The 24,880-nt window shown below is 45.0% G+C and overlaps 1 protein-coding gene across 6 annotated transcripts in view; it reads left to right on the forward strand.

Moving 5' to 3' along the window:
- Positions 1 to 24,880, forward strand: part of LOC147896221 (zinc finger CCCH domain-containing protein 28-like) — a 95,268-nt gene that overhangs the window by 40,028 nt on the left and 30,360 nt on the right. For all 6 annotated transcript variants that reach the window (XM_087382738.1, XM_087382741.1, XM_087382739.1 and 3 more), the window contains exon 2: positions 12,296 to 12,388. In XM_087382738.1, the coding sequence (XP_087238864.1) occupies positions 12,296 to 12,388 (93 nt within the window). The remainder of the gene's footprint in view (positions 1 to 12,295; positions 12,389 to 24,880) is intronic.

Raw genomic sequence — 24,880 nt, forward strand, 5'->3', positions numbered from 1 at the left:
TGTTTGGCAGACATTTCTTTGCAGGAAGCCATTGTTTGGCTAGGCAGGTTTTTGGACAGATTTGAGCACATTTGTGAATTGGGCATTTTGTTAAATTTGGGGCTTTTGTCAAACTGCCCCAAGTTGTGCTCAATTTCAATTTGAAGTTTGGGGCTTTTGTCCATTTTTTGGCACACATTGCAAGCAAATTGCAAAGATTGGCCAAGAAATTGGGGCTTTTGCAGGAGATTAGCTATTTGGGTGAAATTTGGCTCAATTTCAACTCCAAATTTGGGGCTTTTGTTCAGAAATTGCAGATTTGGGGCTTTTAGTAAATTTGCCCCTTTTTGGTTGCAATTTCAAGCCACAAATTGGAGCTTTTGTGTTGGGAGAGCAATTTGACAGGTTTCAGTTCACATGGCCTTTGTGTGAGTGCTTTGAAGCGCTTTTGGCAGGTTTTGGGAGAGATTGAATGCTCTGGCAAACTTCTGACAGAAACATTACAGAGATTTGAGTTGCATTGTTAGCCAGTGTTTGGCTGTGTTTTTTTTTTTTGGGATTTGTGCACTCCATTCCTAGCAAGGGAATTCAGATTTACATTTGCTGTATTTTCTTTCTCAGACATGGCCCAGCAAAATCAGAATGATTTCGGTTTCAGTGGTCTCTCACAAGAGGACAAGCTGGATGGTACCAACTACTCCCTCTGGAGTTTTATGGTACGCAATATTCTGATTTCTCGTAATTTGTGGGACTATGTAAGTGGGGATGAGTTCCGGCCAGCAAATGTGGCACCTAATATCCCTCCCCAACAAGGAGGAGGCAGAGGTCGTGCATAGGGTACAGCTGCAGCACAAGTTATTGGTGCAGTTATATCTACCACTCCAGAGCAGAAGAGATGGGATTCACGTGATGCTTTAGCTTTGTCGTGTATTTCTCTTTCAGTGAAAAGATTCATCATTCCGCATATCCGGTCGTGTAAGACCTCAAAGGCAGCATGGGATATTTTGGAGAGCATGTATGCAGCTCGGAATGATGCCAGGGTGTCTTTTTTGAAAAGAGAAATGTCTCATACACATATGGAAGAGGGTGACTCCATGTCAGTGCACCTCACAAAGCTACAGGATTTACGAGAGCAGTTGCTGAATATTGATGAGATCATTCCTGATTCAGAGATGATTACCACTACTCTGAATTCTCTTCTTGAGTCTTATCTTAGCTTTCATACCTCGCTGAATTTGTCTTTGAAGGGGGGTGCAAATCCTCTCACTTTTCACGAGTTGATAGGACTTTTGCTGCAGGAAGAGTAGACCAAGAAAAACATGGCTTCACGAGGAGGTGAACATGCCATGCTCTCAAAATTCAAGCCTAAAGTAAAGGGACAGGCAAAGACTTCAGCAAATCAGCCTTCCAGTGGTTTAGGACAGCCTTCTCAAAAGGCTAAGGGTGATGCAGGTAAGCCCAAGAAGAAGGGAATATGTCATTACTGCAAAAAGCCAGGTCACTACATTGGAGAATGCAAGAAAAGGCTTGCAAAAGAAAAGAAAAACAGCTCCGGTATGGCTGTCTCAGATTCAGCTCCTCATGCATCTGACAATGAGCAAGCCACAACCAACTTTGTGGAGCACGACTATGTCTTCTTGTCTTGCAATTCAGACTCTTAGTTGGCTGCTTGGGATAGTACAGCCACTTGTAATGATGACACTTATGCTTTTCTGACATGCAGTTATGATTCTTCCAAGGATGCATCAGCTTTCAGTGTCAATGAGACAAATAATACATTATTTTGACAACGGTGCCTCAAAGCGTATCACTTGCAGGAAGTGTCTCTTCACATCTCTGCATCCACCACCTGTTGGTAAAAAGGTCACATGTGCCAACAACTCCTCCTATTCAGTCCGTGGTACAGGAGAAGTTGAACTTACAGCCATTGATGGTTCAACATTCAGAATTTCTGATGTCTTGTATGTGCCTGGTATCACAAAAAATCTACTTTCAGTGTCCACTCTTAACAGAGCTGGATTTCAGGTCATTTTTGAAGATGACAAGTGTGCAGTCCATGATAGAGAGCATGACTATGCCTTGAGATTGTCTGGCACTCTGTTGCGTGGTCTATTTCAGCTTGACATGTATGAGAAAAGACCAGCACATGCTCTTGCAGTTTCCAATCCTACTGCGGCTATGCAGAATGCGGAGTTATGGCACGCGAGATATGGACACATGCATTATGGCAGCTTGATGACGCTTCAAAAACATGCCATGGTTGATGCATTGCCTCCTCTTGAAACACCTCCTCCACATGCCTGTGAAGGGTGCATTCTTGGTAAAATGCACAGATCTCCTTTTAAGAAGGATGGATCAGTTAAAGCTGCTCGAAAATTACAGCTTATCCATAGTGATGTCTGTGGTCCCATGAGGACTCCATCATTGGGTGGTCATCTTTACTTTGTCACTTTTATAGATGACTACTCCAACTACACTTGGGTTTATGGGCTGAAACGCAAATCAGAAGTGTTTATGGTCTTCAAACACTTTGCAGCCATGGTTGAGAATCAATCTAGACTCAAGATACAGACATTACGCACAGATAGAGGAGGGGAGTACTTGTCTGCAGATTTTGATGCTTTTTTGAAAGACAGGGGCATTGTACATCAGCTTACAGTGAGGCTAACTCCTCAGCAAAATGGGAAAGCTGAGAGAAAAAATAGTACTCTTATGGAGATGGATAGATGTATGCTGAAAAGCAAAAATTGCCTCACAAATTTTGGCTTGAAGGTCTCATGTGTGCCAATTATGTTTTGAATCGGGCACCCACAAAAGCTTTGAAGACCAAGACTCCCTATGAAGTTTGGCAAGGGAGAAAGCCTTCTGTGGATCATTTCCGTGTCTTTGGATGCCTTGCTTATGCTCATGTGCCTGTTGAGTTTCGGCATTTAAGTTGTCTGATAAGGCAATCAAATGCATTTTTGTTGGGTACAGTGCAGAGAGCAAGGGCTACCGTCTCTACAATCATGTCACACGCAAGATCATTGTCAGTAGAGATGTAGTATTTTCAGAAAATTCAGCTCACACTCAAGCTGAATTTGAGATGCCTTCTTCTTCCGGTGATGTCTTTGAGGGGTTACTACCCATTGCCTTGGGTTCCCCTGCTGATATATCTGATGAAAATCAGAATTTTCAGATACCTCCACATGCTCATTCAGCCACAGGATGCCATACCACCTCCACAAGCCGCGGAAGAGGTTGTTCAGCAAGAAATTGCAGATATACATGCAGCAAAAACAGTCCCAAATTGGCTGTTACAGACTCTCAGGGAGAGTAAAATTGATGCTCCATTACCTGGCAGAACTCGGAGTGCAGTCCATTCAGAACCAGCTTATGCAGGTACTCTTCTTGATGAGGAGGAACCTGAGACATTTGAAGAGGCACAGGATAATGTGCATTGGATGAATGCCATGCGCGATGAGTTGCAGTCCATTCAGAAAAATCAGACATGGGAAGTTGTCGATTTGCCACCAGGTAAACATGCCATAGGTACACGGTGGGTTTTCAAAGTTAAAAGAAAGCGCGATGGCACCATTGACAGGTACAAGGCAAGGCTGGTCGCAAAAGGATATGCTCAGAAAAAGGGCATAGACTATGAGGAGACTTTTGCTCCTACATCCAGAATGACAACCATCCGGTCAGTCATAGCAATGGCTGCAAATTTTTAGTGGAATGTTCATCAGTCGGACATAAAAACAGCCTTCCTTAATGGAGACTTGTTGGAAGAGGTTTATGTTAAACAACCTCCAGGCTTTGAAATTTCAGGAAATGCACTTCAGGTATGCAAGCTGAATAAAGCTTTGTATGGGCTGAAACAGGCCCCACGTGCATGGTATGCAAAGATTCATGCCTTTCTGACCAGCAAGGGGCTGCACAACAGTGCAACTGAAAGCACCCTCTACATCAAGAAGGATGGGGGGGATATTTTAGTCATCATTCTTTATGTAGATGACTTACTGCTCACAGGGTCAAATGAAGATAATATTGCAGATTTTAAAGCTGAATTGCAGACCACTTTTGACATGTCAGATTTGGGGCTGCTACACTTTTATTTGGGGATCCAGTTCACTCAAGAGCAAAGTGGCATCGGTATGTCTCAATCCAAGTATGTGCAAAAACTCTTTGGATAGATTCAACATGCAGGATTGTAAGCCCATAGCTACTCCCATGGAGCCGGGGCTGAAGCTTACAATGCATGAAGCAGGTGAATCATTTGATGTCACACTCTACAGTCAGGCTGTTGGATGCCTCATTTATCTCTGCAATACACCTGACATTCAGTTTGCAGTTTCTCAGGTGAGCAGATATATGCACAGCCCAAAAACTATGCATTGGCAGGCTGTAAAAAGCATCTTCCGTTATTTGCAAGGTACCAAGTCGTTTGGCTTGATGTTTACAAGGGGGGGTGACTTGCAGATGCATGCCTACAGTGACTCAGATTGGGCTGGAGATTATGACACTAGGCAGTCCACAAGTGGCGAATGTTTCTTTCTGGGGAAAGCTTGTATTTCTTGGTTAAGCAAAAACAATCTACAGTGGCTACCTCTTCATGTGAAGTTGAGTACAGGGCAGCTTTCACAGCGACAGTTGAATGTGTTTGGCTGCGTCGTTTATTTGCTGATCTTCATCCTTCATTGGAGGGTCCTTCTCCAATTCTCACTGATAGTCAGAGTGCTATTGCAGTGGCAAAGAATCCTGTGTTTCATGCTCGCACGAAGCACATTGAGATTCACTATCACTACGTCAGAGAGAAGTTGCATGCAGGAGAGATCAACATGATCTATGTGTGAACACATGACAATGTTGCAGACATTTTCAACAAAGCACTTCCACGTGAAAAGTTTGAGGCATTTCGCGGTGCCCTGAACTTATCTCCTTTTGGTGATTGATCTTTTCCTTGTACATGACATTGGCACTGCAGGGGGGTGTTAGAATTATTGCTATAATTTAGTAGTGACCAATGTAATGTAATAAGTAGGTTAGGGGCACTTTTCCCTCACTTAGAGGTTTTTTCCCATAACCACAGTTAGTTCACTAACTATGGTTAGTGAAGTGATTAGGTTTTGTCACTTAGACAAAACCCATCACTCCATTTATTTGTAACACTCATCTATTTGCAACTAAGCTTTCAGCTCTCACTCTCTCCTGCTTCTTGCTCTCACTGTTTCTCTCTGTCCCATTCTCACAATGCCCCCGCCTTTTGCAGCCCTGTGGAGGCACCCCTTTGGCCCGCCATGCTGCGCCATGTGCTAGCTTCATTTTGCCCCCTGTGCGCCTTTGTTAGAGACCTGTGCGCCTCTGTCAAAGGCCCATTCCAGCCTGTACATGCTGCACCTTTGTCAGCCCTCTCCCAGGCTGCTGTGCTGCCCACATGGCAGCTCATGTGCTGCCCATGTGGCAGCCCCTTTTCTTCTCTCTTGGATGGGAGGTGCTGCCCATGTGGCAGCCCCCTCCCCCTCTCTTTTCTTGTCTGATCCCTGACCTCATGGCAGCCATGATGCTGCCCATGTGGCTTTCTCTTAAACACTAGGTTCAACCCCCCATGCTCTCCTCATGTTGGGGCTTACAGATGGGGAGGTGACCTTTCCAATAGCTATGCCCGGTCAGCCTCTAGTCCAGAAGGGTGCTTCATACATGGCAGTCGGCCGCACAAGCGTATCGAAAAGCCAGCCCGTCATCAGTGGATCTTGGAAGTGCGCTTGGAAGCACTGTTGCTCTAGTCGAGGCAAAGCACTACGCCCTTGTGTGAGTCGTGCTTGAGCTGCATGGGTCATAATTAAGTTCGCTTACAAACTCCCTTCTTTCTTCTGTTCTTTCGCTTGTTCTATTAAATAGGACAATTTGTAAGAGTGGATATATTCTAGTCTTATGAAGGTATATATGTACTTGGATGGCAATAAATATTTTGGTTGCCAAGGAACTTTGTTGGGACTTAGTTGTTGGCGATGACGTTTGTCCCGCTCCTATTGCCGCAAGCGGTCCTCCGCATCAAAGGGGGGGGGGTGGTGGGTAATGAACTCCACTACAAGCACAAGCACTTGTTGGTATCACGCCTAGAGTAGAGAAGATGGGATGCACGCGATGCACATGCTGTTAGGCCCATAAAGAGGCAAGGGTCTCATATTTGAAAAGAGAGCTTGATTTGCTACATATTCATGAAGGAGATTCAATGGCATAGCATGTCATGATGATTCAGGACTTGCATGAGCAACCTTTGAACATTGATGTAGTCAAACCATATATGCAGCTTGTCTATACTACACTGAACTTCTTACCGCAGTCTTGTCTTTCATTTCATACGTCACTCAAAATTACCTGAGGGGGAATCCCTACCCTCTCACCTTTCAGCAGTTGATGGGACTTGTGTTGCAAGAAGAGCAGAGTAGACATAACATGTCATTGCGTATGCAAGGTGGAGAGCAAGTTTTCGCTGCAAAAATAAGGAAAAAAGTAAGTATCAGCCCAAACATGTTGCAAGACAGACCTCTAGTATGGACAGAAAGGATGCTGAAAATCCTAAAAGGAAAGGAAAATGCCGCTACTGTAAATAGCCTGGTCACTTCAATCATCAAGGCCAAGAGAGATTTACAAAAGAGAAGAAGAAAGAGTGTAGTCAGTCACAAATGCATGAAAAGATGATGCCTCATCAAAATTTTGTAGAACATGATTGGGCCTTCTTCACATGTAGTTATGATGCTTCTATGGATTAAAAAAAACCACACTAGGGACTTGGTGGACTTGCTTCTGAACAAGAAAGCAATAGGCACGTCGTCGAGGAGGGTGTCTTGGTCATCCAACTTTAGGACTCCATCGTGAGAGAGTAAAGAGGTTGCTGACATTGGGGACTTAGTACTATCCTAAAATAGGCCCCAAGTGGATGGGAGGATGGACTTCTACTCCTTCAGGAGAATTGGAAACGAGAGTGTCATTGGAAACTTGGGCACATGATGGGACTCTGGCGAGTCCATGTCATCCATAGTGAACTCATGATTGGGATAAACTAAATCTGCTTGGGACCAACATTGGGTTCTGCCTGACAAGTGGCTGGATGATCTTTGAACGAAGCAAACTGTAAGAGAAATACTGCTCTTTCATTGCTATAAGCTTCTTTGTATCCAATCTCAAATCTAGCATTTGGTTGGCGTTAAGCCAACAAAAGGTCCCATTAGTTCTCTATTCGGTAGTTCTTGTACTGCTTGCTGAATCTGTTGCTCGTCTTCAAGAGAGATGATGGGTTGTGGGTGTTGAAGATCCTACTAATACTTTGAACAGATGAAAAGGTCATTTTCTGAAAAGCCTCTCGCCGAATTTTGATGACACCTACTTGGAGAGGGAGTGGAGGGAAACAAAGGCGGAGAGAAGGAGGGAGGGAAACAAAGGAGACGATTTGAGAGTAGAAAAGGACACCAAATTGGTGGTAAGAAGGAAAAAGGAGGGAAAACCCCCGGGCAGTCAAGGGGTTGTCAGAGGGCTGGGAAGGAAGCAGATAGTTGGCGAAATGGAAGGAGGGGGAGGTGCTGGTGGGAAAGGGGCAGGCTGGCGAAAACGGGCCAGCGAGACAGCCTGTTTGTGGGCTATTTGCACTCAGAAAAGGTTGGAGAAAGGCAAGGAAGGTGGAAGAAAGGGAGGCCAAAGAGGGAAATAGAGGGGCGGAGGAGAATTGGGGAGGTGGGGGCGGTGGAAATAAGAAGAACTGCAGGGCGGGTAGGGTGAAACAGGATAGAAGAATTGGAAGAGGGGGGGGGGGGGGACGGAGGCAGGTAGTAGCTGCCTGTTGAATTGCTGCTACTTGCAGCAAGCTGCTCTAGCAGCTTAGCGGGGGCAGGGGTGAGGGGAAGGAAGCAAGGGCTAGGGGGGAATGAGGTGGAGGAGTGACGAGGAGGGAGATGCAAAGCAGGGGTCGCGGGAGCTTGCATGCAGGTATCACGCGAGATGTATTGATGTGGAAACAGTATATCAATTGGTCAGTAAGGCAGGGGTTTTTGGGATTTGGTCTGCAATTTCTTGTTTAGATTGCAGTACATTGGGTCAGATTGCTGGACATTAAGTCACATTTGCAGGACATTGGGTCAGATTGCAATACATTGGGTCACATTTGCAAAATCTCAGAAAAATTTGGGCCTTTTCTGTATTTGCCCTCTTTTTGGCCTATTTGCCCTCATTAAATTTGGGGCTTTTGCTAGATTTGCTGTTTTTTGCAGTGAACATTGCCTGACACAGTCACATTTGGGTCATTTTTGACAGCCATCTCTTTGCAGTGATGGCCTTGAGGCTTTTGTGTTTACAGGTCTCTTCTTTTCAGGGTATCCCATTTGCAATGGCTGGCAACAATCATGATCTATTTGGCATTCTTCGTGAAGATGATAAGTTGGATGGCACCAACCATCCGATGTGGTCTTATCTCATGAAACATATTCTTGTTGCAAGGCATTTTTGGAATATTGTTTCTAGCCAATGCTACAGTGGCTGCCCCTACTGCTGGTCTTCACAAGATATTGCTGGGTATATGCTTTAAAAGCCAAATCTGAAGTGTTCTCATGCTTTCAGAGGTGGTTGAGTATGGTTGAGAATGAATCAGGATGCAAGCTTGTCACCCTCAACACAGATAGGGGGGGAGAGTATATGTCAAAGGAGTTTGATGCATTTTTGTCTTCACGGGGCATTGTTCACTCATGCACTATTCTTTACACTCCTCAGCATAATCTTGTTCCTGAAAGGAAGAACAGGTCCACTATGGAGATGGCCAGATGCATGCTTAAGGCCAAGTCCTTGCCCAATAAATTTTGGCTTGATGTAGTGATGTGTGCCAACTATGTGCTGAATAGATCACCTACAAGGGCATTGAAGACTGTTACACCTTATGAGGCATGGAAAGGCAGGAAGCCTTCACTTTCACGCATGAGAGTTTTTGGGTCTCTTGCATATGTTCATGTACCATCTCAGCTGAGACATAAGCTTGATGACAAGGCAATCAAATGCATATTTATTGGTTACAGCTAGGAGAGCAGAGGGTATAGGTTATACCGACCAAATACTGGGAAGATTATTGTCAGTAGAGATGTAATCTTTGCTGAACATTCGGCTTCTCCTCTTGTGGACTGCAAAGCTAAGCTAGAAGTTGACATGTTTGATGCCTTTGACTCTTGGTTACCTCTTCCTTCCTCAGAGGGGGACTTTGACCAGCAACATGAGCCTCCTGTAGGCCCTCCAACAAGCAATGATCAGCCTATACCCCATGCTGATTTGCAGGTTTCTCTTCCAGCACAAAATGATCCCACTATTCATGATGCAGTGATTGAAGAAAGAGCTGTCAATAGACAGCAAAGGCAAGCTCCCTGATGGCTTCTTGATACATTGAGGGACAGCAAACAAGATCAACCTTTTGCTGCCCGGACAAGATCAGGGAATAGACAGATGCATGGTCACTTTCTTGAGTTTGCACTCCTTGCTACAGCTTGCAATGAAGAGCCTTTGTCCCATAAAGATGCTTTTGACAACAAAGAGTGGATGGATGCAATGAGAGCTGAGTTACAATCTATTGCGAAAAATGACACATGGGAATTAGTAGATCTCCCTCCCGGCAAGCATGCCATTGCTACCCGGTGGGTCTACAAATTGAAAAGGAAATCTGATGGCAGTATAGATCGACACAAAGCCCATCTTGTTGCAAAAGGGTATGCCCAACAACAAGGCATTGACTTTGAGGAGACCTTTGCTCCCACATCTAGGATTACTACTATTAGATGTGTCATTGCCATTGCAGCCCATCACCATTGGCAAGTGCACTAGCTTGATATCAAGACTGCTTTTCTTCATGGGGATCTGCAAGAAGAAGTTTATGTGACACAACCTCTTGGCTTTGAAGTTGTTAATTCTGAAAACAAGGTATGCCGGCTTAGAAGAGCCCTTTATGGTTTGAAGCAGGTACTTTGGGCATGGTATGCCAAAATTCATGCACACTTACTATCCCTTGGTTTTCAGAATAGCCCCACAGAGCCCACTGTTTATGTGCGTGGGAGTGGATCTGATTTTTAAGTGCTGATTTTATATGTGGATGATATGCTAATCATGGGCCTAGATACACAGCATATTGCAGCTTTCAAGGCCGATTTGCAGCAGGCTTTTGAAATGTCAGACATGGGACAGCTACACTATTATTTGGGCATTCAGTTTGCTCATGTTGAGGGGGTATCATGATGTCACAGTCCAAGTATATTGGATAGCTCCTTGATTGTTTTCAGTTCGAGGATTGCAAGCCAATCTCTACTCTAGTGGACCCTGGCTTCAAATTTTCAGCTCATGATGGGAGCCCACCATGTGATATCACCCTTTATCACGAGGTTGTTGGATGTCTCATTTACTTATGTCACACTAGACCCGACTTACAGTATGTAGCCCAGCTCAGCAGGTTCATGCTCATGCCCAGTTCACAGCATTGACAGGCAGTGAAGAGAGTCTTTAGATATCTCAGAGGCACTCAGGATTTAGCCCTCTTCTATGGTAATCAAGGTTCACTTACCATGCATGCTTACACGGATAGTGATTGGGGAGGTTGTACCGACACCAGAGTGTCACATACCGGCAGTTCATGTATCTCTTGGCTCAGCAAGAAGCAACCAACAATTGCCACATCTAGTTGTGAGGCTAAGTACAGGGCAGCCTTCACTGCTACAGTAGAGTGTGTCTGGCTTCAACAGTTACTTACAGATCTTGGTATTCACCAGACATCCTTCACCATGGTCTACATTGACAGCTAGAGTGCTTTGGCCATTGCGCGTAATCCAGTGTTTCATGCGCGTACCAAGCACATTGAAGTTCACTATCATTATGTTTGAGAGTGGTTGTCAGCAGGAGACATAGAGTTGTCCTACCTTCCCACAGAGGACAACATAGCAGATATGTTTACAAAGGCACTTCCTCGTCCAAAGTTCAAAGTCTTCAGACATGCGTTACGCTTGGTTCCCTTTGTTACATGATATGACATACCTTTGTACATCCAGAATACTTCAGCCCATACCATGGAGGGGGGTTTGTAGGCCATCTTCTCCCGGTTCTAGTGATGCCCTATGGGCCATGGTATGTGCCTTGTAGGCATAGTTATAGGCACTTAGTGCCTTTTATGCCACATAGGACATTTAGTCCTATGTGACACCTAGGACACTTAATCCTAGGGTCTACCTTCAAGTACTATGTACTTTTCTTTTTTTCCTATCTAGTTGACATGACGGTTCACACCTTTCGACTCCTGTACTTGCTCCTTTGTGCATCGCCCCTACACAGTACAGCGAGAGTCCGAAAAAGGGACAGAAGATCCAGAAGATGGTAAAACGGACAATAGGGTGGGAGCAACCGACTGGGGGTCCAAGGGAAACGAAGGAGACAACGGGGCTGCAGGCGGACAACAAGAAACAGCAGGGGACGAGGAGGATACAAGAAGGTCCATCTCAAAAGCTCTCCCCCCTCCCCAACCCCCCTCCACCCACCCACCGACCCCCCCCCCCCCCCCCCCCCCCTTTTCCCCCACACACACTTTTTTTTTTGGTAACTTTCCCCCACACACACACACATTTTGACCCATGAGGGCTTGGATCCCGTTTAACAAATGTGAACGGGTCTTTCCTTTATTTTTGAAGCATTGGTAGAAACTTAGTCCAAGGACCGTTATTATTCTTTTATTATATTATCATGTGTGTGAGATAGTAGACTTATTTCTTGGTGGCAAATGTATGGAAAATTGTGAATTATCTTTGCATTATTTAGCTTTGAGAGCCCTGTCTCAAGTTTTCACTTCTGGTCCATGGGAGAGAATTCAAACACCAACTGTAAGTGCCAATATATAGCAGGGTGTGTGGATGGGCATATATAGATCACCCTGATGATTCCCTGGTGAAAACATCTGCAGAGAGAATGCCATATGAACGTTCCTCTTCATGTAATAACCACGGTGATTGATTGTCCAAAACGTTGGTAAAAGCCAAACATTCTGCTCAAAATCTCAAGGAAATTGCAACAAACGAGTCGGAAAGCATGATAAATTTAGTATAATGATTATAGTGTGTTATTCAAAGAGAATAGAATAGTCAATTTCACTGATATTAATTGGTTGAAGTTTTAAAGTGATTAAACACGCACCCCACTGTAAGGTTTTTTTGTGTTGTTTTCCCTTAGGAAACCGTGTTTTTATAATTAGGAATTTATGGAAAGAGATACTGCAGGTTCTCTTTTCTCTGGCCACTTTTCACAAAGGGTGTCTAATACAGATTTTCTTATCCAGGGAGCAGGCAACAGTCTGCTATGATTCACTTCGTGATCGCTGTTCTCGTGGATACGGATGCCGATATTACCATCCGCCCCCACACTTGCGCATGTAAGTTAGGGACTTGAATGTGTGCCTGAGTTTTTGCAACTGTGATTGCATATTGCTATCTGTGGAAGAAATGCTAAACAAAAAAAAGGGCAGAAAGAGAGAAATGCTAAACAAAGTAATGTGGTCAAATTTTCTCGGCTTTACAACCAAAGTGGTGATTATATTACCTCCATCTTAGGTCTTCTCATCCTCTTAATTCACGTTATACATGGTTTGTGTCATTTTCATGCGATTTTTTACTATTTTTGCACTATGGAATAGTATACCTCGGGCTGTATCACGGGCTTCGATCAAATCGGGTCTGTCACCAGACAAGGGGAAGTTACTAAGTTACCACCAAGTCTCCAGTTCAAATGTCAGAATGGCATGTGTGGATTTGAATCGATTGCGTGTCTGGTAGGAAGACAGGATAGTCTCAATGTATGCTATCTTTGGTTTCTAGTAAGGAATTCTAATGTACCCTTCCATACCAGTCCAGTAAGCGGGGAGACGGGGATGATTCTTCGTGATCAAATGTTTCAAAAGCAAGCATTTGTTGTTTGAACTACTGGGAATGGGAAATATAATTTGTATTGCAGGTATGGAGCTTAGCAAGTCAGAATTTCACTCCATGGGATATGGGATTTTCCACTACGACTCCTGAAAGAAATAATTTTGATATGTTAATGATATGTCATTGGATAGTCACTGTTAAAGAGCTTGCTGGAGTTCAAGCAGCATGCATTGGTAGAGCGTGGGCCAATTCAGCGGGAAATTTTACTCCCAAAGAGAAAGGAACTTCCATTTATGCTTGAAATAGACCACCATACAAATCAGCAAAACCAAACCAGTACCGACCATGAGAAAAAGAAAAAAAGAGAATTGGTTGTCACCAATAGAAAGGCCAACTTGTTTCCTGAGAACCCAGCACACTGCGTAGGGAATCTCTAGAACATGGGCTAACAACCAAGGCGCTGGGCTATACAACCACATAATACCTCTCGTGGTGAGAAGATAGAAGATGCCTGCAAGCCATGCCTTGCAGAAACGCTCCTGCCTTTCAGCGGTTGCTCTGTAACCTGGAGTTCCACGCTCCCAAATGGCACGTAGGGTGTAGAGGATGTCCTGCCATATGGCGACAAGAGTGGCCACAGGAGTGTTCTGCTGGCCTGCTTGTTGGCAAGTTCACCTCCCCATCTGTAAGCCCCCATATGAGGAGAGCATGGAGTGGGTGGACCTAGGATCTGAGAGATGGTCACATGGGCAACATGATGGTTGCCATGAGGGCATGGATCAGCAACATGATGGTTGCCATGAGGGCATGGATCAGACAACAATAGAGAGAGGCATGGGCAGCACCTCACAGCCAAGAGAGAAGAAAAGGGGCTGCCACATGGACAGCACACAGGCTGTCATGTGGGCAGCACAAAGATCAAAGCACTAAGGTGGAGGATCCCTGAGGGAACAGTACGGAACAGCAGCGTCTCTAGTATGGGCGAGTACACGTGGCTGTACGGGACTGGTACAGATCCTTGGATGAGTGGACATGCCTAGCAGAGGGCGGAACCAGCAGGTCTTGGAGGCGCTTGCATGGAGGCCAGGTGGAGCAGCAAAGAAGGGCTGCTAATGGGCAGTGGCATGCCCTTATATAGGGCGAAGCTGGCTGGTTGGCCAGCACACAGCCCTAAGAGGTGGTGGGGTTGGTTGGAGGGGCAGTTGAGTCGGCCAGCACCCTGTCGGTCAACTTTGAGGAGCCATTTGCCCCTATAAAAGGGTCCCCTTGGAGGGGCATAATTCATTCAACAGATCAGCCATTAGAGGAGCAGCAGGAGCAGCTATACTCACACCCTCAGGCCTACATCCAGGAGGCAGAGGAGACTAGGAGTTGCTGCAGACAGAGTTCATCTAGGGCTGGAACTTTGCTGTCTTCTAGGGAAGCAAGGTTTTTGGATCTGGACGGAAAGTCTACAGAAGCTCGAGGTGGAGCACGCGGGCTCGAGTCTAGAGATAGCCGGCAGATAGGAGAAGTACCTTGTGGTAAAATCAGAGGACCACACCATTGGTTTGACTCCGGATCTATCTCTTTTGTATTGTGTCCATAGCTTTGGATGGAAATATATTATTTTGGTGTCTTCTATATCTGGCTGGTACATTGTCTATTGATGAGTCTGCACATCTATGGACAAAGACACAGATTGGCCCCAAACCTTGGCGCCCCTTTTCGGTATTTCTTTAATTAAGTCAGAGGCCCTGAAATCCAGGTTACATAAAGGATACACTCCTTACAACTGCGGCATTCCACATCCTAGTGAGCAAACAAATACCCTGCATATGCCCCTTATTGCTCACCGCTCTCACTACTACTGTCAGTAGGTCTCCATTCCTAGTCTAGGAAGCTTAACTGCAGTCTGGAACTGTCACTAGTACCACAATTGGCCATATAGTTGCCCATAGCTGCTACCAGTGCCCAATTAGCCATCCATCTGGCCAATTGCAGAGAAAGAAAGCATACGTACGCTCTCTCAATCGTCCAGGACTGCCATGACCAATAGTCTCTCACCCTATGGGTCGCACATATCGTGATACAATAACTTATCTAGCATCACAATACAGCAAACACTATGGCAGTCACACCCGTACCATCCCTCTCGGGGTTCCAAGGATACTTCCCATTTCAAGCATGGATTTCCTAACCCTTGTCTACTCAACAACGAGGTTGTATCAAAGATGTGCCATTTGCCTAGCAACCATTGCTTGCATGTGACCTATCTCCTAGAGAAGCCAAAAACATATTCCCACACTGAACACGTTACCAGCCAAAGCCAGCAAATAAGATACATAATGAATTCAAACCCGCTTGCATTCAGTGCTCTTCCCAGTCTCAGTAGGCATCAATATCACAAACATTAGCCCTGCGGGCCTTTGCTCTCAGACCCATGTGACTATCGGAATCCATTCATAGTGCAAACACATGCATTTAACGTGAGAGCGTTTACTAGCAGCCCAAACAAGGCCACACGCTCCCCAGACAATGACAAGTGTCTACTGACTCACTGGGATACCCAAACAATGGGTGAAAGCATGATTGATTTGCACACAACGCTCAGAAGCATGAACTTGAACTGCAAGCATTCATTGTGAATCACCTTGCCAAGCAAGACTCTCCAAAACAATTCACAACTTTCTACATTTGCCCTCTTTTTGGCCTATTTGCCCTCAATAAATTTGGGGCTTTTGCCAAATTTGCTGTTTTTGCAGTGAACATTGCCTGTCACAGTCACATTTGGATCAGATCTGCATTTGCCCTTTGATTTGGGTCAGAAATTTGCAGATATTTGCTGTCATTTTTTGGGACAGCCAGCTTTTTTTTGCAGTGATAGCCTTGAGGCTTTTGGTTTTTCGGGTCTTTTACAGGTTATCACAGTTGCTATGGCTGGGAACAATCAAGATTTATTTTGGAGTTCTTCGTGAATATGATAAGTTGGATGGCACCAACTATCCGATGTGGTCTTATCTCATGAAACATATTCTTGTTGCAAAGCATTTGTGGAATATTGTTTCTGGGGCTGATCTGAGGCCAGCCAATGCTACAATGGTTGTTTCTACTGCTGGTCCTTCTGCAGGTAGTACTCCTCCTGATGCCTCTTCCTCTAGCACTCGTGCTGCTGCTCTTCCAACTCAAGAATAGTCAAGATGGGATGCAAGAGATGCAAATGCACATTCATGCATTGCTTTATCATGCAAGAGAATCATTATTCCACACATCCGGTCTTGCAGGACAGCAAAGGATGCTTGGGATAAATTGGCTTCTCTCTATTAGATACGCAATGATGCTCGTGTTGCATATTTGAGAAGGCAATTACAGGAAGTGAATATGAATGAAGGTGAGTCAATGGATGCATATTTGACAAAGGTCAAAGACCTCATGGAACATCTTGCCAACATTGATGAGGTGGTGCCAAATTCACAGCTTGTCAGTACCACATTGAATGGACGGCCATATACATATCAAGGGTTTGCTACAACCCTTCGATTAGTGGCCATGGGTAATCCAGACCACTATTCTTTTGACCAGCTAGTTACTTTGCTTTTGCAGGAAGAGCAAAGTAGAGCTAAGAGAGAAGCCATTATTCCTGATCATGCATTTGCTTCACAGCAGACAGGAAGAGGCAAGGCTTCCAAGCCTATGGGCAAGCCAAAATCTGCGCATAGCAGCTGCATTTCCTCTACACATAGCAGCTGCAATTCCTCCCATGCATCTAAAAATACAGCAGATAAGGGAAAGAAGAAAAGATGCAACTATTGTCGCAAGCCTGGACATGACATTTCAGAATGCAGGAAGCGCATTGCTTCGGAGAAAAAGAAAGCAGGATTGACAGTTAATGCCTCACATGCCATTGAATCCCATGAGCCAGCAGATGCTTCACATGCACATGCTCTTCAGGATGATTGGGCATGGGCTGTCCATTGCTCATTTGATCCCTCCAAAGTTGATGCACTCTTTACTGCTAATGATGCTGAGTCCTGGTACTTTGATAGTGGTGCTTCCAAGCATGTCACATCTTGCAGACAGTTGTTTCATTCTCTGGTTGATGCACCTCGAGGGGGGACTGTTACATGTGCTAATAATGCTCCATATGCTGTAAAAGGAATTGGAGATGCGCAGCTCACATCCAAAGTTGATGCACTCTTTACTGCTAATGATGCTGAGTCCTGGTACTTTGATAGTGGTGCTTCCAAGCATGTCACATCTTGCAGACAGTTGTTTCATTCTCTGGCTGATGCACCTCGAGGGGGGACTGTTACATGTGCTAATAATGCTTCATAGGCTGTAAAAGGAATTGGAGATGCGCAGCTCACATCCATTTCCAGCCATCCTGTCACTCTGACAAATGTTCTTTTTGTGCCTGGCATTGAAGTCAACTTGATTTCAATTTCAGCAATTGCTACTTCAGGTTTCAGAGTAATTTTTGATGGCTACAGATGCCTAGTATATGATCTTCGTGATGACAATGCCATAGTTCTCACTGGCACTTTGCAAAAAGGGCTTTATCACCTTGATCATCATTCAGCTGCACTTTCTATTGAAGCATTGGCTATCTGTGAGAGAATGGAGAGTGAGAGAGAGCAAGAGAGTGAGAGCTGAAAGCTTAGAAGCTGAAAGCTTAGTTGCAATAGAAGAGTGTAGAGTGTACAACACAATGAGTGAGAGATAAGGTTTTGTCCTAGTGACAAAACCTTAGTAGTCACTAACCATAGTTAGTGAACTAACTGCTGTTAGGGGGAAAAACCTCTTAAAGAGGGAAAAGTGCCCCTAACTAGCTTATTAAATTACATTGGTCACTGCTGAATTATATCTATAATTCTAACACCCCCCTGCAGTGCCAATGTCATGTACAAGGCTGATCAATCACCAAACAGATATAAGTTCAGGGCACTGCGAAATGCCTCAAACTTTTCACGTGGTAGTGCTTTGGTGAAAATATCTGCAACGTTGTGAGAAGGGAAGCGAGGTGGAAAGGGAGCAAGAGAGTGAGAGTGAGAGACACACTATTGCTACACCTCCTCTCGACAGGACGGCGGTGTTTTTCCTGTTCGCAGGCTGCTAGGGCATCAGAGCGGCGCACTTCGAGGGCATCAGAGCGGCGCATTTCGAGGGCAACAGGGCGGCGCAGGCGGGCGCATTTCGGCGCAGATCTGCAGGCTTTTTCCGGAGCAGGTCGCTGGTCGCGGGTGACTCCTCATGAGCTGGTCGCTGGTCGCGGGTGGCGCTGTACACATGAGCTGCTAGCTGCAGCTCGTGGCATTTGCATCCAGCAGCAGCTGCTACTAGGCGCAGGCGTCGCCAGCCTGCTGTAGTCCAGCAGCATAGCTGCTGTTTTATTCAGTACGTCAGCTGTACGGACTGTCCGTACAGTCGTACGGAAAGCCGTACACTGGTACGGACGACAGACTGTCCCAGGTACGGACGACAGTCTGTCTGCAGATTGCACAGGGGTTGGCATCGAACGCAGGACTTGGTGTCTTTTGCTGCAAAGTTTTTTTTTGGGAAGCGCGTACTACAACAAGTACAGCAGGACAGCAGGAGTTTCTATGCATTTACTGAGGAAAAATCTCAGTTTTGGGTGAAATTATCAAAGGGCTTTTGCCTAGATGTGTTTGCAGTCTATGCCTTGAGGCAGTGTGTAGCCAGGGAGCACACATTTGCTTTCTTTCCGCAGTGCATTTGGTGACATTTGTTGCAGGTCACATTCTTTGTACACACTCTGAAAATCTCAGTTGAGCCACGCTTGGTCAGGGCGCATCGAGTTTACTCGGTCCCTAACTGCCCATCGTTGACAGTGCTCAAAAGATTTTCTTCTGGGTGTTTGTACTTTGTGGTTTGTGTTGTTACTGAGTACACAGAGGCAGTCTATGCTTTGCACATTGTCAGGTACAAGAGTCAGAGAGATTTTCATATTGCATGCTACCTCATTGTTGAGGTGTCCTCCACTTGATTCAGGTGTCAGATCAAGGGGCTTTTGCCCAGACTTTGTTTGATTGCACTTGGGTTACCGACAGAGATCTTCAGATGCATTTTCTCCCCTTGGTATAAGGGTGATTGCTTGGGATTTATCCCATTTCCTGTTGCAGGTTTTGTGTGACAGGCTGAAGAGTCATTTACTGTTTTTGGGGTGTCAGTCAAGTATTTTCTGCAATTTGAGACAGTGACATACCTCATCTGAGGTGGGAGAAGTGATCAGTACAGTCAGTACAGCAGTGTTTACAGCAGTCTGAGTGGTTTTGTCAGATAATTATGCACTGTTAAGCTCTTGTTGAGCAGCAGCAGCAGTCTGTAATTACTGTTTTTTATGCCTCTTTGAGCACAGAACAGTTTGTCAGAAGGTACAGTACTTGCAGGGACATTTACTGTTTTGCTGCAGATTTTACTGACAGTAAAAACAGCACTTTTGAGAGTGCTACTGGCTCTTGAATAGAGCAGGCTTTTCTGAGAAATCAGAACTTTATTATTCAGTCTTTTTTACTTCCAGGGAGTCAGGTATTTTCCTCATCTGATATGGCATCAGGAGGAGGTGATTCTTCAATTCTGAACATAAAGAAACTGGAAGGAGCACATAACTATGCATTATGGGCAGAACAGTGCTTGAATGTTCTTCTGTTAAAGAAGATTGCTAAGCCCATAAGGGTAAAGGGTGTCAAGCCATCTGATATGGCAGCTGATGATTGGGAAGAGCTTGATTTGTCTGCGAGGGCAGCTATTATGCTTACTATTTCAGACACTCTTGTGTTCAATGTACAGGCTGAAAAGACCTCTTATGGTCTATGGCAGAGACTAGAGGAATTGTATGCCCAAAAGAGCTCAGCCAGTAAGGTTTATTGGCTGAAGAAGCTGGTCGATCTTCGCATGAAGGAAGGTACAGCTATGACCTCACACTTGAGTGAGTTCAATGCTATCTTTACACAGCTGATTGCACAGGGGTTGAATCTTGATGAGGAGTTCAAGGCCACTTTCTTGTTGTGTACTCTTCCTGAGAGTTGGGACACTTTCAAGACCACCCTGTCAAACTCAAATGCCACTCTTATTTATGCTGATGTAGAGAGCTCTCTCCTTATGGAGGAGATGAGCAGGAAGAATAATGCGGGCAGCAAGTCTTCAAATGCTTTGCAGGTACAGGATAGAGGCAGGAATCAGCAGAAGGGGAGATCTGCTAGTAAGTCCAAATCCCGCAGTCAGTCCCGTGGCAAAAAGGACATTGAATGCTTTTATTGTGGCAAGAAGGGACATGTGAAGTCGAAGTGCTTCAAGTTCATACGGGATCAGAAAGCCAAGAAGGCTGAATCACAGGATGCAGGAAATGCAAGCAAAGGCAAAGGCAAGGCCACGCTAGTTGAATTGGATGCAGTCAATGTTGCAGCAGAGGACAGTGACAGTGACATACATGATGTTTTATGCTCTTCTGCTGTAATAGCACATGCTTTGGTTATTGATGGTCATGACATGCACACCTGGCTCTTGGATTCAGGTGCCTCTTTTCATGTTACACCTCACAGGGAGTGGTTTACTTCCTACACAGGTACTCATGGAGTTGTTCATCTTGGGAACAACTATGCATGTCAGATTGCAGGGATTGGCAGTATACAGATAGTATTTCCTGATGGACAGTCATTTATGCTTGATGGTGTTCGCCATGTGCCGGAAATCAAGAAAAATCTGATTAGCACTGGCTTATTGGATGACAGTGGTTACCACACCACATTTGGAGATTCCAAATGGGTGATTACTGATGGCCATACTGTAGTGGCTGAGGGTTTTAAGAGTGATACCTTGTACCCTCTTTATGTTTCCAGTGTGGGTAATCATGTTGTTGCCATAACCGAGCTGCCAAAGGTTTCATTGTGGCATAGCCGGTTGGGACACATGTCTGTTCAAGGAATGAAAGAACTGTCACGTTTGGGTTATCTGCCGTCTCTTTCATTTTCAGATTTGCCTACTTGTGATCATTGCATATTTGGCAAGCATTCTGTGACTCCTCATAAGAGGAGGACTCCCCAGAATAGAGCACCACTTGATCTAGTGCACACTGATTTGTGTGAGATGCCACAGTTATCACTAGGGGGTGCCAAATATTTTATTACTTTCATTGATGATGCTACACGTAAGGTGTGGGTCTATTTCTTGAAGCATAAGGGAGATGCCCTAAATGCTTTCAAGAGATTTGTCGCTCAGGTTGAAAATCGGACAGGTCGTAGGCTGAAATGCCTAAGATCCGATAATGGGGGTGAGTATGTGTCACATGCTTTTGTGCAGTTTTGCCAAGCTAAGGGCATCAAACAGGAACTCACAGCTCCTCATAATGCATCTCAAAATGGTGCCAGTGAGCGGATGAATCGAACTATTCAGGAGAAGGTTCGATGTATGTTGTCTTATGCTGCATTACCCCATGGCTTTTGGGCAGAAGCCGTGCAAACAGCAGTTCACATTATTAACAGGTCACCAAATAAGGCTTTGGAATTGAAAGTGCCAGAGGAGGTGTGGTCTGGCAAGCCACCCTCATATAAGCACTTACGGGTCTTTGGCTGCGAGTGCTTTGCTCATGTACGCAAAGATCTACGCACCAAACTGGATCCAAAGTCTATCAGATGCATCTTTATGGGATATGGTGATGAAGGTGAAATGGGGTACAGATTATGGGATCCCGTTAAACGGAAGATTATACGCAGCAATGATGTCATCTTTAAAGAAGATAGTGTACACAAGGAACCCGTTCAACCTGTGGAATACAGGCGGGTTATTTATGATGATGTTGGACAGCAAAGAATGCCCATTTATATGCAGCAGCAGCCTGCTGCAGATCACCCTGTTCAAGAGGGTATACAGGCTGAAAATCAGCCAGAAAATTTTGCCAATAATGCACCACTAGATGTGCCAACTGATGGGGCTGTAGAACAGCCAGATACGGTGGTACAGCCACCTGTTATGCATGAAGACCAGGCTGGACAGCAACCTAATCCGGAACAGTTTGTTAGGAGGAGCACCCGTGCACAACGGCCTCCTGTCAGGTTTGTTCCAGGAGCCAATAATGTGGCTGATTTTATCATGCTGACAGATTGTGGTGAGCCTTCCAGCTTCAAGGAAGCTATGGGAAGAACAGAGAAAAAGAAGTGGGAGAAAGCCATGCAGTCAGAAATGGACTCTCTACTTCAGAATGATACATGGGACTTGGTGCAGTTACCTGCAGGCAGAAAAGTTTTGCCATGCAAGTGGGTTTACAAAGTCAAAGTGGATTCAAATGCTTTACCTCGGTATAAGGCCCGATTGGTTGCCAAGGGATTTAAGCAGGAGAAGGGCATTGATTTTGATGAGATTTTTTCCCCTGTAGTCAAGATGACTACTTTGAGAGCAGTGTTGGCTCTTGTTGCTCATGCTGACATGGATTTATGTCAGATGGATGTGAAGACAGCTTTTCTTCACGGAGATCTCCATGATGAGATCTATATGAGTCAGCCAGAGGGATATGCTGTTAAAGGGAAAGAGCAGCTTGTGTGTAAGCTCAAAAGGAGCTTGTATGGACTCAAGCAGGCACCAAGAGAATGGTACAAGAAGTTTGATGCATTCATGCAGTCTCAAGGGTATCATAGGTGTGAGACCGATCATTGCTTGTACACCAAACGGGCAAAGGATGGCAGTTTGATGCTACTCATTCTATATGTGGATGACATGCTTATTGCCAGTAAATCTCAGCATGAGATTAGTGCTTTGAAGAAACAACTGCATAAGTCTTTTGACATGAAAGACTTGGGTGATGCAAATCATATTCTTGGCATGCGTATTACTCGTGACAGGTCCAAGGGACTTTTGTTTCTGTCACAGAAAGAGTATATTGACAAAGTACTGCAGCGATTTAAAATGGAGGGGGGGAAGTCCATTAGTACCCCGTTGCCTCCACATTTAAAACTCAGCAGTAAGGACAGCCCCAGATCAAATGATGATAAGGCTGAAATGGCCAAGGTTCCGTATGCATCTGCAGTTGGATCTTTGATGTATACCATGGTTGCCACTCGTCCGGATATTGCTTTTGCGGTGGGAGTTATCAGCCGGTATATGGCAAATCCAGGCAAGCGGCATTGGGAAGCAGTGAAAGGTGTCTTGAGGTATCTCAAAGGTACCAAAGACTTGTGCATATGCTATGGTAGGCAGGATGCTTTGGTGCATGGTTTTACAGATTCAGACTATGCAGGGAATGCAGATAACCGGAAGTCTACTACCGGTTATATTTTTACATTTGCAGGAGGTGCTATATCATGGGTGTCTCGGTTGCAGAAATGCGTTGCACTATCAACCACAGAAGCTGAATATGTTGCAGCCACTGAGGCTTGCAAGGAAGCAATATGGCTTACTCGGCTGGTGGGAGATTTGGGCATTACAGGAGATATGCCAGTTCTGCATTGTGATAGTCAGAGTGCTATCATGTTGGCAAAGAATCCGGTCTTTCATCAGAAGACCAAGCACATAGAAGTGAAATATCATTTTATCAGGGAGGTACTGGAAGACAAGCGTCTTGAGCTTGTGAAAGTACATACTGATGATAATCCTGCAGATTTGCTCACTAAGAGCTTGCCTACAGAGCGGTTTGCACATTGCCGCCACATCATGGGATTAGGATGAGACCATTCTTACTTTATGGTCTTGTATACAGTAACTGTATATTGCTGTATTTTTATTCTTTTCTCCCCTTTAGGCACATTGGCCTTTAGGTGGGAGGTTGTTGGGGTAAAGGCACATTGCCTACCCTTATATTAAAAGAATTAAAGTTAGGACACCTATGACTGTCTTAAGACAGTCATAGGGTAAACCTAATCCTAATAAAACTTAAGTGAGTTTGTGGTGTGGCTCACTCATTACTTCACACCCGCAATAGTGTGTCTCTGATACCAGTTGAGAAGGGAAGCGAGGTGGAAAGGGAGCAAGAGAGTGAGAGTGAGAGACACACTATTGCGGGTGTGAAGTAATGAGTGAGCCACACCACAAACTCACTTAAGTTTTATTAGGATTAGGTTTACCCTATGACTGTCTTAAGACAGTCATAGGTGTCCTAACTTTAATTCTTTTAATATAAGGGTAGGCAATGTGCCTTTACCCCAACACGTTGTCATGTGTGGACACAAAGATCATACTGATCTCTCCTGCATGCAACTTCTCTCTGACGTAGTGATAATGAACCTCAATGTGCTTCGTGCAAGCATGAAACAGTGGATTCTTTGCCACTGCAATGGCACTTTGACTATCAGTGAGAATTGGAGAAGGACCCTCCAAAGACAGATGAAGATCAGCAAATAGACGTCGCAGCCAGACACATTCAACTGTTGCTGTGAAAGCTGCCCTGTACTCAGCTTCACATGATGAGGTAGCCACTGTAGATTGTTTCTTGCTCAGCCAAGAAATGCAAGATTTACCCAAAAAGAAACAATTGCCACTAGTGGACTGCCTAGTATCATAATCACCAGCCCAATCTGAATCACTGTAGGCATGCATCTGCAAGTCACCCCCCCTGGGAAATAGCAAGCCAAAAGACTTCGTGCGCTGCAAATAACGGAAGATGCGCTTAACTGCCTGCCAATGCATAGTTTTTGGGCTGTGCATGTACCTGCTCACCTGAGATACTGCAAACTGAATATCAGGTCTAGTGTTGCAGAGATATATGAGGCATCCAACAGCCTGACTGTAAAGTGTGGCATCAACTAATTCTCCTGTATCATGCATTGTGAGTTTCACAGCCCCGGCTCCATGGGAGTAGCTATGGGCTTACAATCATGCATGTTGAATCTGTCCAAGAGTTTCTGAACATACTTGGACTGAGACATAACAATGCCACGTCTCTCATGAGAGAACTGGATCCCCAAATAAAAGTGAAGCAGCCCCAAATCTGACATGTCAAAGTTGGTCTGCAAATCAGCTTTTGAAATCTGCAATTTTGTCTTCATTGGACCCTGTGAGCAGTAAGTCACCGACAT

This window comes from Dipteris shenzhenensis, chromosome 12 (assembly GCF_047967505.1).
Source record: "Dipteris shenzhenensis isolate YYH24624 ecotype China chromosome 12, Dip_SZ_1.0, whole genome shotgun sequence".
Classification (NCBI taxonomy): domain Eukaryota; kingdom Viridiplantae; phylum Streptophyta; class Polypodiopsida; order Gleicheniales; family Dipteridaceae; genus Dipteris; species Dipteris shenzhenensis.